The sequence below is a fragment of the Ambystoma mexicanum genome, chromosome 3q (assembly GCF_040938575.1).
Source record: "Ambystoma mexicanum isolate Mex_15411 chromosome 3q, UKY_AmexF1_1, whole genome shotgun sequence".
NCBI classification, from domain to species: Eukaryota; Metazoa; Chordata; class Amphibia; order Caudata; family Ambystomatidae; genus Ambystoma; species Ambystoma mexicanum.
Window position 1 is genome coordinate 184849239 of NC_090926.1, and position 17609 is coordinate 184866847.

At 47.7% G+C, this 17609-nt stretch overlaps 1 protein-coding gene across 2 annotated transcripts in view; it reads right to left on the reverse strand.

The window, feature by feature from the left end:
- The window catches only part of LOC138582299 (ATP-dependent 6-phosphofructokinase, muscle type), a 903222-nt gene that overhangs the window by 639859 nt on the left and 245754 nt on the right, over positions 1-17609 (reverse strand). For both annotated transcript variants that reach the window (XM_069653451.1, XM_069653452.1), the window contains 2 exons: positions 9374-9482; positions 7066-7161 (listed from right to left, as the gene is read on the reverse strand). In XM_069653451.1, coding sequence (XP_069509552.1) covers positions 7066-7161; positions 9374-9482 — 205 coding nt within the window. The remainder of the gene's footprint in view (positions 1-7065; positions 7162-9373; positions 9483-17609) is intronic.

Genomic DNA, 17609 nt, shown 5'->3' on the forward strand with positions numbered 1-17609 from the left:
TATATTGAGGGCATCACCAACGGTGCGTTCGGTCACCCTCTTGGTTTTTCCGACAACTTCCAGTAGTTATTGGCCAAATGCCAAGGAAGCCGATTGGATCTTGCAGCAATGCACTAAATTATGTTACAGTCTGGTCTTTCTGGCATTGTATTGCAGAGTAAATTATGTATTGGGCTCTTCCCAAGTGCACTGGAATTGGCTCTTGACATTGTACTCCCTAGTTCCCCAACTTAACTCCAAACAGTAAAACAGAGGCAAAAGAGTGCTCAAGGCACTATATCGGGGAAATGTCATGCATCCATTGCCCTGAACATGTTTGTAGTGCTCATTTGGCACGAGGCCCGTTTACACATTGGCTGCAATGTCAGCCTCATCTAAATGACCTTTGTGCAAAATGACCAGCACCGAATTGGCTTTCACGCCAATCTGGCCGCGCCAAAAGGGGGTCTGCGGCCAAAGTTGTGCGCAAAACCAGCCGGCGCCAAAATGCTCCTCCCCTCTGCACGCCTCAATCTCTCTTCCAGGGCATGTGACTGGTACCAGACAGAAAAAACAATGATTCTCCTAAAGTCAACCATCCTGTTTTTGAACCATGCATCTTATTTAAATGAAATAGTGGTGTCGGATTACCCAATCATCCCCCACCCTCTCACAATTCAGTGCAATGACTGCAGCAACTGAAGAATGCTTATTGGATGGGATGCTGAAGAAGGGATCCGTAGGCCAACCTTTCATCCAATCGTGTCACCTTAAGCAATATCACTGCATGGCCAGCCACAGGACGGTGACTTCCTCTTGATTTATTCAACTAGGGTTCACTTCTACTTGTAAATCATGTGTTGGTCGTTGGGTTCTGTATATGTGGACAAAAATACCATAGAACAAAACCCTTATTTCTGTACTGTATCTAATAAAGATCAATAGTTGGTGGTCCTTTGTGTGTGGGGAGCTGATGCATAAACATTTCAATTGTGTATTCCTTCACTCCTGTGGATGTGGGCTGAGCAGCGCCACATTTGTGTCATGAGATCAGGAGTTCTTTGACCACTACCCCTACCGAAGAACTCCATAGTAGCCGTGCAGATTTCATGTAGGTCCTTGTGTACCTTATAGGGAACATTTCAAGGTGAAGTGTGTCATTGAATTTTAGTGTGACAGATTATCCCGTCAACTTTCCATCACTGATGGTGCTGTGGAGGTCATGTCTTCGGGCCTTTATGCAGTAAAACTCTATAGCACAGTTGTCATTTCAAATAGCTCTATAGCCGCAAACCTAGATTTGGTTCAACTGAGCGGTGAACAAGTCGTACGGCAAGCCATTGGTAGCGAGAATTCAAGAAGAATTTTGAATAACTGACAAATGTAAATGCTCTGTGTCAAGCTTTGTTAACAGAGGTTGTATAAACATATATCAATTATTTGTTTTACATTTATATAGGCGTATTTTAAGTGTGTTTTTTTATGCTACTGATTTATGTGTACAGTATTATGTTTACCAAAAACATAATAAATGAAAAATGAAAAAAGAATTCATGAAGTAATTGAGTAAACATTAATAATAATTATGGGTTTCATACCCTGCCAGGAGGGCGATCATGGCCTTTAACAGCCCGCCACAAGAGCCTCAGCTCGGGCTGTAGGCCGCTAAAGACCATGGCCCTCATTACAACCTTGGCGGAGGACCATGGTGCTATTAGCACCATGGTCCATGCCGCTAAGGTTGCAATTCCGCCATGGTGGATGGCGGAATTACCGCCCCATTCCAAGGTGAGTGGGGCGGTAATTCCCCATTCACCAATGGCCCCTTCCCCATTCCCATTTTTGCCCCATAGGGCATAATGGGAATGGGGAAAGGCGATAATTACGGCACCGTAAATAACAGTGCCGTAATTATCGCCAAGGTCCCTTTGCGGCATGGCTTTTAACGGCTGCAAAAAGCAGCCGTTAAAAGCCATCCCGCAAAGGGAACCTTGTAATCAGGCGTTAAGGGTCGGCGCCGTTTATGGCACCGTAAACCCCTTAACGCCTGAGTCGGAATGAGGGCCCATGTCTGCCGAATTGGTAGGGCATGAAAGCCACCCCAGGGTTCTAATGGCTTTCACAATGTTTCATCAGGAGATCCGCACTGCTTGCGCAGCCGAGCTCCCAATGCAAAATAAAAAAAAAGATGCCAACTATATGGAAAAAGGAGTCCCTTTTCTATGTCTATGATGGCCAGACAGGAGGAGTGCCGGGACCGGAGAACAATGCTCTGGTCCAGCATGTAGGTGGAGGGGCTGTGAAGGGGAATTGGGTAATTTTGTGGAGGGGCTCCCTGTTGCCTCCCCGCATTGAAAGAAATGAAAAAAGGCACCACCCAGGAAAGGGCCTCGGGTGGCTGGTAGAGCAGGCAGGGACTGTGTATTCTCACCCGCTGTTCCAGCCCTTCCCCGGGTGCAAATATGACAGTACGATAAATGGGTGTGGGTGGGCACCAGCTAGCCACAATCTAGGTTATATCAAGGTGTTGTTGAAAGAGCCAGGTTTTTAGATCTTTCCTAAACTAAAGGGAAGTTGGAGCAGTCCGGATTGCTACTGGGATGGCGTACCAGAGGTCCAGGGCGCAGCAAGAGAAGGACTGTTTCCTAGCCAGTCTCATTTCAAATCTGGTGATGGTCTTCCGCCCCAATTTTTTAGTTTGGCCGTCAGATAGGCCGGCATACTGGTAGTGGTTGTCTTGTAGGTGAAGCACAAGGTTTCACAGGGCTGTTCCCCAGTCTTTACTGCTGTAACACAATCCAATTTTCAATAGCTTTGACTTGCAGCAGCAACTTTATTGCCCGTGGCTGTTTCTGTTGAGTACATATGGAGTGAAAATGTCTTGTTTGCACGAAAATAAAAAAGACCGATTTAGAAAGACTGCTCTGGGAACACTCAGAGCGGTCTTTCTAAATCTCAATTGTCACGCCCCTGCCGCACACGAGTGCGCCCAGAGGGTGATGGGCAGGGGAACACGGTTATGAGGTGTTTGTGTGCGTGTGTTTTAGTGGGGAGGGGGCTGGGGAGAAAGTGCGTGTCTGCGTGTGTTTTGGTGTATTTGTTTGCGAGTTTGTTTGCAGGGGGTTCGGGGAAGAGGGTTTCATGGGTGAGGGTGAGGGGGTGGCTGAGCGAGTGCATGTGTGGGTTTGTGTCCGTTATCTGCTGGAGGAAAGGAGGGTTCGGGGGGGGTGAAATCCCCGAAAATAGTGATTATTACCTGTTTTAAAATGCAGAATAATCACATAGAATCGTTTCGTATACTACCGTTTGAGTCTAGGTTATGCCAAAGGTATGTTTCTTTTGTTTGGTCCGGCATCTATTAATTCCAACCATATTACGTTACGGCGTATGTGCCAGCATCAGAGATAGCCTTTCTGTATCAGCTGGTATCCGTTCTCTTCTGTCATACACCTTCATTTGTCCTTTATCTCCATCCCCTTATTTAGCGCTGCCACAAATCTTCTGGGTACTTTAAGCCATCCATTTCCCTCAGTGCAGACTCAGGCCCTTCTCCTAGATATGGTAAATCGGCCCTCACGCGCATTTCCTTAAATTAGTAGCAAAGCTCAGTGGCTTAACGTGTCTGCTGCAGAAAGTTCTGTGCAACCCGAAGGTGACAAGTGAATGCTGACTGGGCGTGCCCACCCTTTCATCCTTTAAAGGTCATCCACGCGAGTGTAATTTATCTGGATGATATGTGTGAAGTGCTAAGTAGCCAGACCCTAAGAGCAAGAACTGTTTAAAACATACTATTATCTCTTCGTATAGCCAACTGTACTGAAGTGGCAACACACAAGTAAAGCCCTCCCTATTGTGTTATCTTTTTAGACGCACCATGCTAAATGTACGCAGTTTTAGGCATGAACCTCTGAAATGGACCACCACGACTCCATACTTTCTCCCACAGTGCATTTATACAAAGTGGAGGTTTTTATAAGAGAGTTCATAGAGGATAAACACGTGCTCATGGCCCTGATTTAAAGGGGTTGGTTACACAGTTTGGGGAAGAGAATTGTAACTAACTGTAAGACGTTTTATCCCATGCCCTTACACGTGTTTTTCAGCGTTATGGATTTTCAGAGTTCTGTTGTAGTCTTCGTTGCAAGGTACATACTTTTCTGCCAGTCCTCTGTGAACTAGGTTTGGAGCCTGGAAATTGGAACTGGAAGTTTTAACAACTAACCAAATAATGAAAAAAAAGAATGCTACATTCACAGCGAGCCAACGTCATGCCTCGTGTGCCAGGGTTTCATTTAGGTTTGACATGAAGGTGCATTGGCTCCCAGACTGTCTTGAGGTACGGAAGTAAGACGGGAACTCACAGCAAATGTGCTATGTTGCATGACAGGAAGCTATGAAAGGCAGCATTTCGCATACCAGGAAGTTGGACGTAGCACCACTTCCTGTCTGTTTACATTAAGCATCACATAGACATATTGTTCAGTTCTTACAGACTGTGGACGCTATATAGAGTGTGCCAGGACAAGGAAGTAGGCCCGCCTACCACACTCTGGTTCCCAGCTCGATTTACAGGCAGGAAGGGGACAAACCAATTGCCAGAAGCACCGCTGAAAGCTCTGCCTCTACCACACCTCTGCTATGCCGCCCTCCTGCGACCTCTACGCCGATTTAGAGCTGGGTCGAGTGAGTAGGCATGCAGCAGTAACAATTTTACTGGGATTGACAACACATGCTTGGACTAAGCCCCGAGGTTTGGGACTGGAAAGCCAGGTTGCAGTGTCTTTTGTCCATGGCAGCATGCCTTCATGTGTATCTCCAGGTGGCCAGGCAGGCCGGCCTGATGGTGCATAGCTTCCTGGCGGAAGCACTGAGGGGTCGAAGTGTACCCAAACAAAGTAATGAAAAGAGGTTCCTCTTTGCATTATCCTCTCCCCCCGCTCCCCACCTGATCCCTCGCCCCCCTCATCCCCCAAATACAAACCCCCTACCCGGGCCCTGACCTTCCTCCATTCCACACAGAACACCATTTCTTCCAGTCAATGTCCTCACATCATACAATTTTGCACTGTCCCATTTCCAATCCCCCATCGTTTGCACCTCCAACGGGAAATGCAACTATTTTGCGATGCTTGTGCCTAGTTGCAGAAGACAAACGCTAATAACTGCAGCGCAAGGCTACGTGCCAGCTCAGGAATGGACGCTCTGCCCCACACAGGCTAGTCAAATACACAAAAGCAAAGCAATGCCTGCGAGATAGTTCAGCAAGATGCAAGATTAGGACCTGGGTTGCAATCCCCTGTCGGGAAAAGTAAAGAGCAAAAGGTGCCCTTCCCTGACGTCCAGGGACGGTACTACAGGTTACAAAAAAGTGCACATCTGCCAGACAGATTCCCATTTCTGAATTTCCGGTGTCAGCACTCTCTATGAAATAAAACACTGCCTTTTACACCAAGAGCTCACGCCACCAGGGGTGCAGGAGCTACCTTGGCTTTCATCGCACACATGACGTGGACGCCATTTGCAAAGCAGCTACATGGAGCTCTATCCACACTTTTACTCAGCACTGCTGAGTGCAAGCAGTGCTAAAACATCTATTTGGTGCTGTACCTTCTCGCAACCCACCACCTTCTCCAAACACTGCTCGCTAATCTAAGCATAGTAAATTAGTAAATGAGATGTCTGCCTATTGGCCGGGAAGCAGAACCTGCAGCAGAGGCAGGTATGGGTGCCAGGGGGTTACACGGGATTCTCATGAGGCATCAGTCAATTCCATTTCACAGGTGGGGAGCATTGAGATCTGAAGGACGCCCCAGTGGCGGGGTTGCAACCACCCCACATCTCTCCTTGCTGACACCACCAACAGCCAGAACAAGGTCCTTTAAGGGGAATATATGGGGCATGGGGGCTGATATGAGTGAGTGGAACCTGATGATGTTTTTATTTCAGTGGGAAGGGAGTTCCAGTGAATGGGGGCAAGGAGGGAGAAGGAGCGGCAGCGAGAGGGTGAGCAGACCGCATGGTTTATGAATGAGAGTGGCGGTAGAGAATGCTAAGTAGAGGGCACCTACGTCATGGCTGAATTTGAAGACGAAGAGAAGGCGTTAGGAGGCAGTTTGGTTGCGCATGAGTAACCAGCAGCTGCGGAGGTCGTGCAAAGAGGTGGAAGAGGAGCCAGATCGATTGTGGTGTTTGTGTGGCCTGTCAAGAGGAGCAAAGGAAGGAGCATGTGGGGAGGCACCATAGGATTCTTGAAAATAAGTTCAACGTGGGTAAGGACCAAGGTGGAGATAATGGTTTTGGTAGAGTGATGGATTGGGAGGGGCAGATTTTTCAGAAGTGGAGATGATCGTTCCTGGCGGCAGCAGCTGTGGAGGTGGAGAAGTGTTAGATTTTAAGGTCGCTGTTGAAGAGAACCTCAAGGTTCCAGGCCTTGCAGAGGTTGAGAGGAAGTCGGTAGAAAGGAAATAGGGGTCAGGAGGAGAGGAGTCATCTTAGAAGTGAGGTAGCCAATAACATGATCTAAAAGTCGCAGTGCTTACAGTCTGTGATGCAAACAGTGCATTGTTTACGGTCTGTGCCTTTGACATCAGGAAGCACACGATACAAACCTTGCAGCGTTCACAGCTATTTTTCGTAACAGCTGCACTAAACACACTATAGAAATTGTCCAACATTTACAGCATGCCCGTTGATCTGTTTACACAAATCCACTCACACTAGGAGCACAGTATTTTCATCGTGTTTGCCTATCCGCCAACGCAGACCACACATTGTGCAAACAATAAAGTGTTTTGCAGTCTGGGATTCTGTTTGGGCCAAGTTACAGCCTGCCAGTATGTTCCGCTGTAGTAAGGACATGATAGGAGCAACACGTTTCTGGGTCTTTCTCGGGGTCTGGTTGAGCAAGCACATGAAACATATCATGATCTAAAAATATAATATAAATACAAAAGCAGACCTATTTGCTTTGTCAATGCTTGTCGATTTCACTGCCATCTAATCCTCTGCAATCATGTATGCCATTAATGATATATTGCCAATGCTGCCACTGAAAGGTTCATTACACGGCACGCGGCAAGTACTCACATTTTTGATGTCTTCGGAGGTGATGGCTTTCCCATTTAAATCAATGGCTCCTTCAGCAACAATGATAATATTTAATCTCGACCCTCGGCCCCTTGTCTGGATAAGAACATTATTACCAAATTAGCAAGTGTAGTACAATAAGATAACATGCTATCAAATGGCATGTACAGCGATGAATTGAACTTTAAGAAGAAATAAGGGCCCAAGTCCTCTCCAGTAAAAGGGAGCAGCGGTATGTAGCCAGTGTTGCAACCAGGAATAATCTTTTTGGGCCTCATGGGAACAGGTGTGTACTCTGTGCATAAACAAAGGAAGAGTGTTGCACAGCCAAATGAGGCAGCACCGCCACATGGGATGCTAGGAAATGGCAGAACTGCATGACCCAGTGTGGCCATGTGTAACCAGGGACAATGATTGCATCCAAAGGAAGGATCAGAAAATCCCTCCCCTTATAAGGATGAGTTCCAGGGCCCAATAAAACTGTTTTCTGGTATCATGTAAGTTCCATAGAAGTTGCAGCTGAGTTTTTAAGATATCAAAAGGGAAAATGTAATGCAAGCAGGAAGGGACCAGGAGCAGAGCCTTGAAATACACCAAGCAGGCGAGAGATTGCAGAATTGATTTTTACTATTTCTGGGAATGGAGAGCTACATCAACCTGTGCCCCATCCACAAGGGCTGGAATCCCAGCTGAAGCCTCTGCTGAGCTGAGTGGTGCTTCTGCCTGCAGTCAGTATTGGACGGTATGTCTTTTGCAGGTGAGCAATAGCCAGACAGAGATAGGTTATTAGACTCACTTTGACAGTGATCTCAACGCCCTACCCATCACCCCGGTTCTCCCAAGAAATGCTTGCGCCATATAAATCACAAATACACAAACCATACACAGTTGCCCATGGCCAACCCTTTCCACCTTACCAGGAACAGCAACCCACTTTCTATAGGTTGGCCACTGCATGAGATGAGTCCTTAATTTCCACCCGAGAACACAAACTGTAATACTAACACCCATCCTCTTTCACAGACCATCTAAGTGCAGGGGCCACACTGATCGTTAGACATTTATCACAGCTTTTGCACAAGCACACACTGCCAGCCTCGTTTATTTAGCACTCTTAGCAAAGTTCCTGGTTCTTTTAACAGATGCTAAACTCATTCTGATAACGGGTAGCACATAGGGTCCCTTGTGTGTTATGGGTACTCGCTATGGTGGGCACGCTGGGTGTTAGAGGTGTGGGTGGTTTTGGGTGACTGGATGTTAGGATTGTTGGTCTTGTGGTGCGGGGTTGTTAGATTTATTTTTGGGTTGTGGATGTTGGTGGTCTTGGGAGTGTTGGATTGCTGGGTGTGATGGGGTGTTACTAGCTGAGCGATCGGTTTATTGAAGGTTTAATGGCTACTGGAAATATTGACTATGTTGTGGGTGTTGGGTTTGTTTGGAGTAATTGGAGGCATTAGTGGGTGGGGATATTGGGAGGCACGTGTTTGTTGTAGTTTTTGAGAATGCACGGAGTAACACGTGTTTTGGATGAGTTGGCCTTCTCAGGGCCTAAGGAAATTGTGTGTTTTGGGGTTGTTTTATTTTCAGGTTAATAGGTTTGCTAGGCTCGGTGGTTTGCTGGTAGTTTTTGAGGGTGGTATGTTTTGGGTTATGCCTTTTATATTGTGTTGTTGTGTATTAAATATTATATGCTTAAATCATACACAATGTGATTGCATCGAATGCCAAAGCATCGAATGCCTTAGCATCTAAAAAAAAAGCAATGAAAAAAAAGCATCAAATTCATTTTTTTTTTCATCTTTTTTTATGGTCGGTCCCCTCCAGTCCCGTTTTTTTTTACCCGTTAAAACCCATTATAATTAAAATAAAACCTTTACCTTTCAAAAAAATACATTTGATGCTTTTTTTCGATGCATTTTTTTCAATGTTTTTGGCATTCAATGCTTTGTATTCGATGCAATGACTGGATCCCCTCTAAGCAAGGTCCAATATACCGTAAGCATTGGGATGTGAGAAAAATGGGTATAAGGCTTTTACTGCTGAGGCCTGGTACTCTTCAATGCTTTATTCAGGCCTCAACACTCAACTCAACACCCACACCTGTCACTTGTTTTGTCTCCTCGGGTATTCTGAGGGATCAACTATCTTTGTTTTAATTGTGTTTTATTGCTTTTGTTGGGTAACACACAGTTACTAATAATGGAAAACTTACAATACACCTATCCTTCATCACAGCTTTACAGATGTGGTCTTGCCAAACTGCAGAGTGCAAGGCTGCCATTTATATGATGCGCACACAGCTCCCTACCTCAGTTAGCCTTCGGCACAGGTGATCTTCCCAATCTGCTTCTGGTGGAGATTCTGGAATAAAGACCCAGTCAGCTCCGCAGGCCAACGCAGTCACCAGGGCCAAGTATCTGGAAACACAAACAGGACCATTCTCAGAGCAGATTCCACTTTAACAAGTAACCCAACATGAGTGTTGCAATCATGCAGATTTCAGATGTTAGCATCTTCTAGATGTGTCCTTCCCGTCTCCAGTGCTGGCATCTGAGGCGATAAATGGTGGCAGCGTATGATCTTCAGAAATGTAAATATATGTATACATATCTACATTGTTTTGTTATGGGGAGTTCAAATCCAAGGTTTATTTGTTTGTATGCGCTCCCATTTATTTCCGATAAGGGAACTGAAAATATTAATTGATTTACCCATGACCACTTAATAGGGTCAAGTGGGTTATTCCGCTTTCAGAAGCAACTTTTACAAAAGACCCATCTCCGAGATAACTTCCAGGTTGGTCATGCCCTATTTGTATTTGGCAGTTGTAGAGTATTGCCAACACAATTGTCACATGATGTGTCCACACCTCTAAAAGTGTGGCGGGATAATTTCTATTCTCAGGAAGACAACAATGATACAGAAAAAGCAAAATGTCTGCCAACGTTTGATTTGAATCTAACTACTGACTGCGTTATGGACGAGAACTATTCTGCTAGTAGAGATGGTTTCAATGCACAAAGCCCAGCGGGAGTTACCACGACACATAACCAACTTGGACGGGCAAAGAGATTTCAAGACGTCGTAAAGGATGGTGAAGCGGATGGGGTTCCTGCAATGCCGCAGATTTCTCGGCGGCATTACGCATACATTTGTCACCTATGTATTTATTTGGGACATTCCATAAATGTGTCCATAATTTGAACTCTTTAAGGTGGTTTGGCACATCACTAAAAATTACGTTCAATACAAAAAAAACAAATACCATGTAATTTTCTGTTGGTAAACATGATAGATTTACACCAGGGAAGAGGACTCCGGTAAAGATTCGCTTGTTTTGGCTATATATGTGTTTAGTAATGTCGGTGGTTCAAAGGGGTCGCCTTGCTTTTGCACCCACACATATTTCTTCAACTGCTTCATACACAAAGACTGCGAACAGTGAATAGCCCATCTCTCGCCTCCCCCGTTACATGCACTTTTCCCCTGTTCCCTTTCCTTGCACCTGCGTGTTCTTAATGTCACTGGGCCTAGTAAGATCAGTGTTTTGTTCTCTCCTGTTCCCCTCCCTGCCTTGTCGCGCTCTGAAACACTTGTGTATGAGCGTGATATAAATAAAATATCAATTCAATTCACCTCAAGGAGACTGTGCGTGGTGGTTATGCATTCTGGAGAAAGGAGCTCACCTGACATTGGCTCCACTGCTGCATAGTGTTATGCGCCTGCCAGGCCTACCACGGCAGCTGCCATTGCACTCGCTCCTCCATTCTGGCAGGACGGAATCCAGCAACTTCAGGCCACGGGGCGATCATGTTAATGTCAAGATCAGTGTTCAAAATCCAATCCCAGGTTTTGAAATTATAATGCTCCCAATTCTAGGACTATTTTGCAAATCTATTGTTCTCAGCATTCAGTGGCCGCCCTCACTCCTACGATGACATAGCAATTCACGTAACTTTATAAACCCTGGGGGGCGCTGTTGAACAGCCTAGAAAATGGCTGCCTAGCCCGAGTGCTCCGTGCATTGCCAACGCAAATCCAGCATCATCAGCGGTGTCTTTCTTCACTGCCCAGCTGGATACATTGCAGAGTCTAGTGGAGAATCCGGGGCACGTCTGCTCTCAATCTGGGCGAAAATCGGAGCTTCAGAGCCTGAATACCGTCTACTGCCATCCGACAGTGTGCACGGCCTGTTGGCGGCCTGTTCAGCCCGTGATCCGTGGGGCCACCTACCATCAGACCCCGGCCGTGGCTGTGCCGGGATTGACAGATGCAGCGCTGCTCGCTGAAGCTGCAGGCGCCCACTATGCCTATCGATCGCCCTGCAGGCTGCGTCCCCCACCCCCGTGGGCCGGCGTGTGTAGATCTGATCTGTCTGGGCCGGTGGGTGGACCACACGGGACGGGAACACCGGGCAGCCTGAGCCGCGGTGGCCCCGTCGCCAATGGACTGCCTGGACCCTTGGACACTGCTACCTGCAGTGCCCGCTGAATCGCTGGCCCTGGCGCCTGAAGAGGGGCTGTGCCGGATGCACTGGCCCTGAGACCCCTTTGGTTCTCCAGCATCAACGTCAGACTACCGGAGCGAGACGCTGTGGCTTGCCACTTGACCAATCCATTGACATTGCTGCCGTGCCCCTGTGTAGCTGAGGACCATTGAACGCTCCTTTGGGCTCTGGGCGGGAGTGAGCCAGCAACTGACACAGGTGAGGAGCTGGTGGGTGTCCGCGCCCTGGACTGGAGGGGCCTGGGGTCTCCGGCCCCCGCTCTCATCCCCTGGGACATCCCTCGACCCCCCCACTGAAGCGCATAACGCCACTGTGTTACTACTGCAACCGGTGGCGGGGGCCCACCACGGCCATCCACTTCCACCAGGGGCTGGGCTGCGACCCAGTCCATGTGCGGGGGCCCACTTAGCCCTCGGAATCTCAAGTCACCGTAATCAACGCTGCCCTGCCATCGTGGTCATGCCTGGCCGTCTGCATTTCTGTGAACTCGCTGAGAATTGACCCACATACTCCTGCTAAGGCCTATCTAGGGCCCACTTGCTACGACTGCAGATTGCTGAAGGGCGGACGCACTGCATAGAGCACATATGCATATCATCATTCCTAACACCGCCTGCTCCCCTCAAATTACTGTGTCTTGCCTTGATCCTTCTCTGTGCACTTTAAGTCGGTTGTTGTCCTGGCCACGCTGTGTCCACATATCCCTGCCTGAGGACTGACCAGTCAATACTAGTAATTGCGAAGCCCCTGCCTCGCTTTCATACTGAGCTCACATTACCCCCTGCTACAGTTACTGGTTGCAGGTGGGCTTCAGGCCAGATGACTGCGTCAAACAACACAACCTTACGACATCTGGCTGGGCACGACCACACTCTACACAGCTCGGAAATGACGTCTCGGTGGGCCAACAAGGTGGGGGCCATGGAAAAGCCCGCCAAAGTGGCACCCAGGTCGGAATCAGGTGTCACGCCTGCACACCTCAGGGTTCCCAATCCTCCCAGTCTCCCCAGTGCCCCTGTCACGCCAGAACACCTCAGGGTTCCCAGTCTCCCCAGTGCCCCCTCTGGTTCCTCTAATCCCACCAGTTCTTGTGCCCGATTCCGGGACTCACTTGTGCCCTCCTCACTTTCCCGTGTGCCATTGCGTGGATTCCAGCCTGCAGCTGCTCACTCGCTGCGACAACCACTTCAGTGGAAACTCCTGTGGCGATTGAAAGACCGGCTTCATTCCGCACTTCCGCATACCACGACCAGAGCTCCTCACTCACGTGATGTGGCCACGATCCACGTGACCAAAAAGACACGCACACGTGATGCCCCTGCGTATCACGAGATCGGAACTTGCGGATCACGTGTCCGAGAAGGAAACAAAGCGCCAGTATTTAAACAGCCACATCGGAACATCCGATGCTTCACAGCTGTTTAATTTTGGACACTGTTCGGCGCTACGTATTCTGACTTTTGGATTACCTGGAAATTGACCTTGGATTGCCTTACGGATTTGCTCTTGGACCTCCCTGGTTTTGCCTTCTACTGTTATTGGATTACTCAACACGGATCACAGACTGTTTTTTGGACTCCCGCTTGCTCGACCCTTTGGCATTACGTTCTTTGGTCCCCTTGTCCAGGACTTTAATATCAGGTGGGTCCGGTTCACGAATATTACACCTGACCTACTGGCACACGTCTCCCGCTAGGAGGGCCCTTGGTGGGTCCCGGAAACCCTATTAGTACAGACTATCAAGTCACCGCCTCTGTGGGTAAGACCTTTTCGTTTGTTCTTGTTTGGTCAGTGTTGGTTGTTGTTGCCGTATACTTAACCGGTGCTTTGTTTACAGTGGTCCGGGGATCCAAGAGGTCTGCGGTTCCGGAAGATGATCTCCCACCTGTGGCCTCAAAGGTTGTACAGGGAGTACTATTAACTCTCTCTGTGCGGCACTTGTGGACAGAGGACTCTTCTGACTACACGACAGTCAAGATACAACATCAGGCCACTCATCCTCCAACTCAGAAGTACCTGACGTACACCCACGTACACAGACCCCTGACCTTGCAGTAATGATGGAATCCATGGCAAAAAACTTTGCCTTCTCCATGAAAAGCTGGACGACATAAATACCAATGTCGCATCGCTTAAGTCTCAAGTCGACCAGGCCGGTACCAGGATTACCGAAGCGGAGTCCAGAATTGGGGCAAATGAGGATGGTCTGCATACTCTCCAAAACACAGTTGCATCCCTTACCCGCGATATGAAAACCGTCAAGGCAAAATGCGATGATTTGGAGTCCAGATCACGTAGGAACAACATACGGATTATTAGTGTGCCGGAAAACGCTCTCAAGGGACGCATGGAACTCGCAGTTGAAAACCTGCTTAAAGAATTGCTTGACAACCCATCCTTGTCCTCCTTCACGGTTGAATGCGCCCATCGCGCCTTGTCACCATGACCTAAGCCTGGTGACTTCCCCAGACCTGTCATCGCTAGGATTCTCAACTATAGAGACAGAGACCTAATCCTTCGACTGGCACGGGAGAAGGGTGAGCTATGCCTCGACTCCCATACAATTAGGATCTTCCCGGACTTCTCTGTGGGAGTGCAGCAGGAGAGGCGGCAATTTCTCTGTGTGAATAAGCTACTCAGGGAGCGGAATATATCCCTATGCAATACTGTTTCCAGCACGACTCAAGTCCACCTTCAGGGAAAAACTGTATTTTTTCACTGTCCCTGATGAAGCGGTGAAATTTATAGAAGCACAAATACCACTTCATAATCCGGCCGAAGACCTCATGGATCATGACTAGGCTGTGGCTGGACAAGCCCAATACCACCTGCATTTTTGATAATTTGTATCCGCCAGTTCCTTTTCTAGAGTTGATAGTAGTTTCAAACATATTCGGTCCTTACAATATGTGTACTGTTTAATGAGACAGCGTGTGCCTTACCACCTGTGCTGTGACCAGTCGCCCTCAGGATAATGTCATATCTGATCTAGGGGGTCGCCCGTCGATGTTCCCACCTGTGACTAATTCTCATGTTATCTGGGATGATTGGGGATGTTGGACCATGCTTATCGACGTTTGTGAGTGCATACCTTAGTAAGATAAATCTGTGTCATAGAGACGCAAACTGCTGACCTGTGTACCAGTATTGGTACTTCGTTGCTCCTACTTAGTTGACTGCACGGCAACAGCGCACCCAACTGCAGTTGCAACAGTTGTTCTAGAGTGTTTGCTGGGTATTGGCCCCTGTTGGGCCTACAATGCGGTCGGACCATGTTGGGGTGGGTCCGCTGTCATTTGGTTGCATGGTTCTGTTGTCATTTGTGGTAGGGGGGAGAGTGGGGACACTACCAGTGTTTATTGGGTGGTGGGGGGGCATATTTGGGGAGTTTACACTGAAAATAGCAGAGGCGAAACAGCATTGCATGACGTGAAGGGGCGTTGTGATGGAGACAATCCTATTTGGAGACACACATCTAATCACACTTGCTGGGATGTACCCTAGACCTATTGAATGCCCACAAAAATAATGTCCTGGAATGGCCGAGGCTTAAGTAATTACACCAAAGCTTGCAAGATTACTGCTTACGCTCAAAGACATGGCGCAAAGATACTCATGCTGCAAGAAACGCATGCTCGGGGTCGCTTAGCCACGAGTATTGCGCCATCCCGGGGGCCTAACAGATTCTAGACAACCTATTCTACACAGGCCAGGGGCGTTCTGACCTTGCTTCACAGATCTATTAGATTCACACTTGTAAAAAAACTATATAGACTCTGAGGGCAGATGCATCATACTGTACTGTACATTGGTAGGTAGTGATTACCTTTTGGTGAACACCTATGGCCCCAATATCGACTCCCCTGACTTTTTTGATGTTATCGTCTCAATCCTACTGGGCTATGTGGGCATCCAGATCCTCTGGGGGGGAGGATATGAACCTAATTGTTGATGTTAACTTGAACAGATCCGGGTTGGCACCCAGGACACTGTCGCGCGCGGCGTGAAAACTGCATACACACAGTCCAACTCTTGGTATCTTTGACATCTGGAGAGCTCTCCATCCCCGGCTACGTGAATATACTTACTACTCGACCGTACACGATAGCTCATCCAGAATCGATCTCTTCTTGGTATCTAGTGAACTAATAGGAAAGACGTGGGAGGCCGAGATACTAACTCGCACGTTATCTGACCATGCTCCAGTTACACAGAGGAGCTTGGATCACCTGTGCCCACATCTAGCACATGGCGTTTCAAATCTGCAGCCCTCCTGGACATAGTATTTAAGGATGACATACTGTCAGACATTGAGACCTTCTTTAAGTGTAACTCCTCTCATAACACCACCGCCGGTGTCCGTTGGGATACATTCAAAGTGTACATTAGAGGGATGTCCATATCAAGAGAGGCAGGCATATTGAAAACTATAAGGAATTATCTTAACCGCTCCGAATCTTAAATACGATAACTAGAACTGAACTGCACACTTGCAGCCGACCCCACCAAACTAGCGCAAATCAATGAGGAACTTCAGATCTTTGAATCACATGCCACCAGGGAGGTCCGCTATTTCAGTCGCCCATAAGCTGCAAGGAAATACGATGAGGGCGATAGACCTGGGAAGACACTTGCCAGGCTAACGAGAGAGGAATGGGGTCAGACCCAAATAGTATCTATCAAAGACACGCAAGGAGTGCCGCAATGGTCAGACCAGCAAATACTAATCGTCTTTACCGAGTTTTATACCGATCTCTACGCGCTGCCCTCAGAGCACGATGAGCAACACATGAGAGATCGCCTCTCCCAGATCCCAATCTCATACATCTTTGCTGCAACAAGAGATCAAATTGAATCTCTGATCTCGTTGGAAGAGATTGTCAAAGCTATCTCAGACCTCCCGAAGAGCAGAGCTCCTGGCCCCAACGGGCTTACTTATGAATTTTATCAGAAACACATCTCTATTCTTGCTCCCAAACTGTTGGAAATTTGGGATGAATCACTCCGTCTGGCTGTCCTCCCCCATCTCTACGCGAAGCAGTTATAACGTTTCTTAGGGAGAATTCTCATAAATGGCTAGTTTCCCTTACCTAATGAGTCCCTCAGCAGCTTTGCTGGATTTCTATGATTTATTTTTTTCACCTGGCAAGAGTGTGAGCATTTTTCCCACTCTTACATGTGTTTTGCTGTGTGTGTTTTTACCATTTGTGTGATCTTGGGCTCTGGAGCCTCACCTACTTCATGAGCACCATTTTTGTGTGTGTTACACATCACCTTCAGTGCAGTGACACAGGGTTGTCTTTTAGACTTCCCTCTGACTCCATTTTTCTGGGACTGACTACTGTCTCCCAGAAACATGTAAAGTTGCCATTAACTTTATGTAGTCTCTTTAAACTACAGACCCAGTACACCCTGTTAAGACGGATTTCTGAACTCTGTCCTGGTGGCGCAGAAGTTCAGAAGGCCAACCTAATTACTTGGAACAGGGTAACCTCTGGACAAGCCAGACCAATCAAGGTAGCGATCGCGGCGGTCAAGACTAGGTCTCAAGAGGGGTGAGGGTGACTGAAAGCTCGCAATGAGCACACAAAGCAAGAGCGCTTACAAACTACTCCAAACAGTTGTTATATCAAAAATAGATACACATTTATTTTAAGGCCTTTAAAATAATGACCGTAGCGAGAAAATCACAATATCACAATATTAAACCAACACATACCATATCAACACAATATATATACAAATACACAGTCGCAAGCGTTTAATGCACGAAATATGTAGTCCACCTGAAAGGAAAGGAAAACAGGCAGTGCGATAACGCTTTAGACTCAGTTCGCCTTCAGAGGCACCTAACTAGATGGAAGTCCGAGCCCTGCGAAGAGTGGAGCCTTGTGCTCAAAGTACCTGCCACGCCGGTGCCAACGGGCAAAAGGGGAAGCTCTTCGGAGGAAGTCAGGCAGTTCGGGTTAGTGCACAGCAGAAGGAGAACAGGTTCCGCAACTCAAGCGCAGCCTCCACAGCGGGCAGAAGCAGAGCG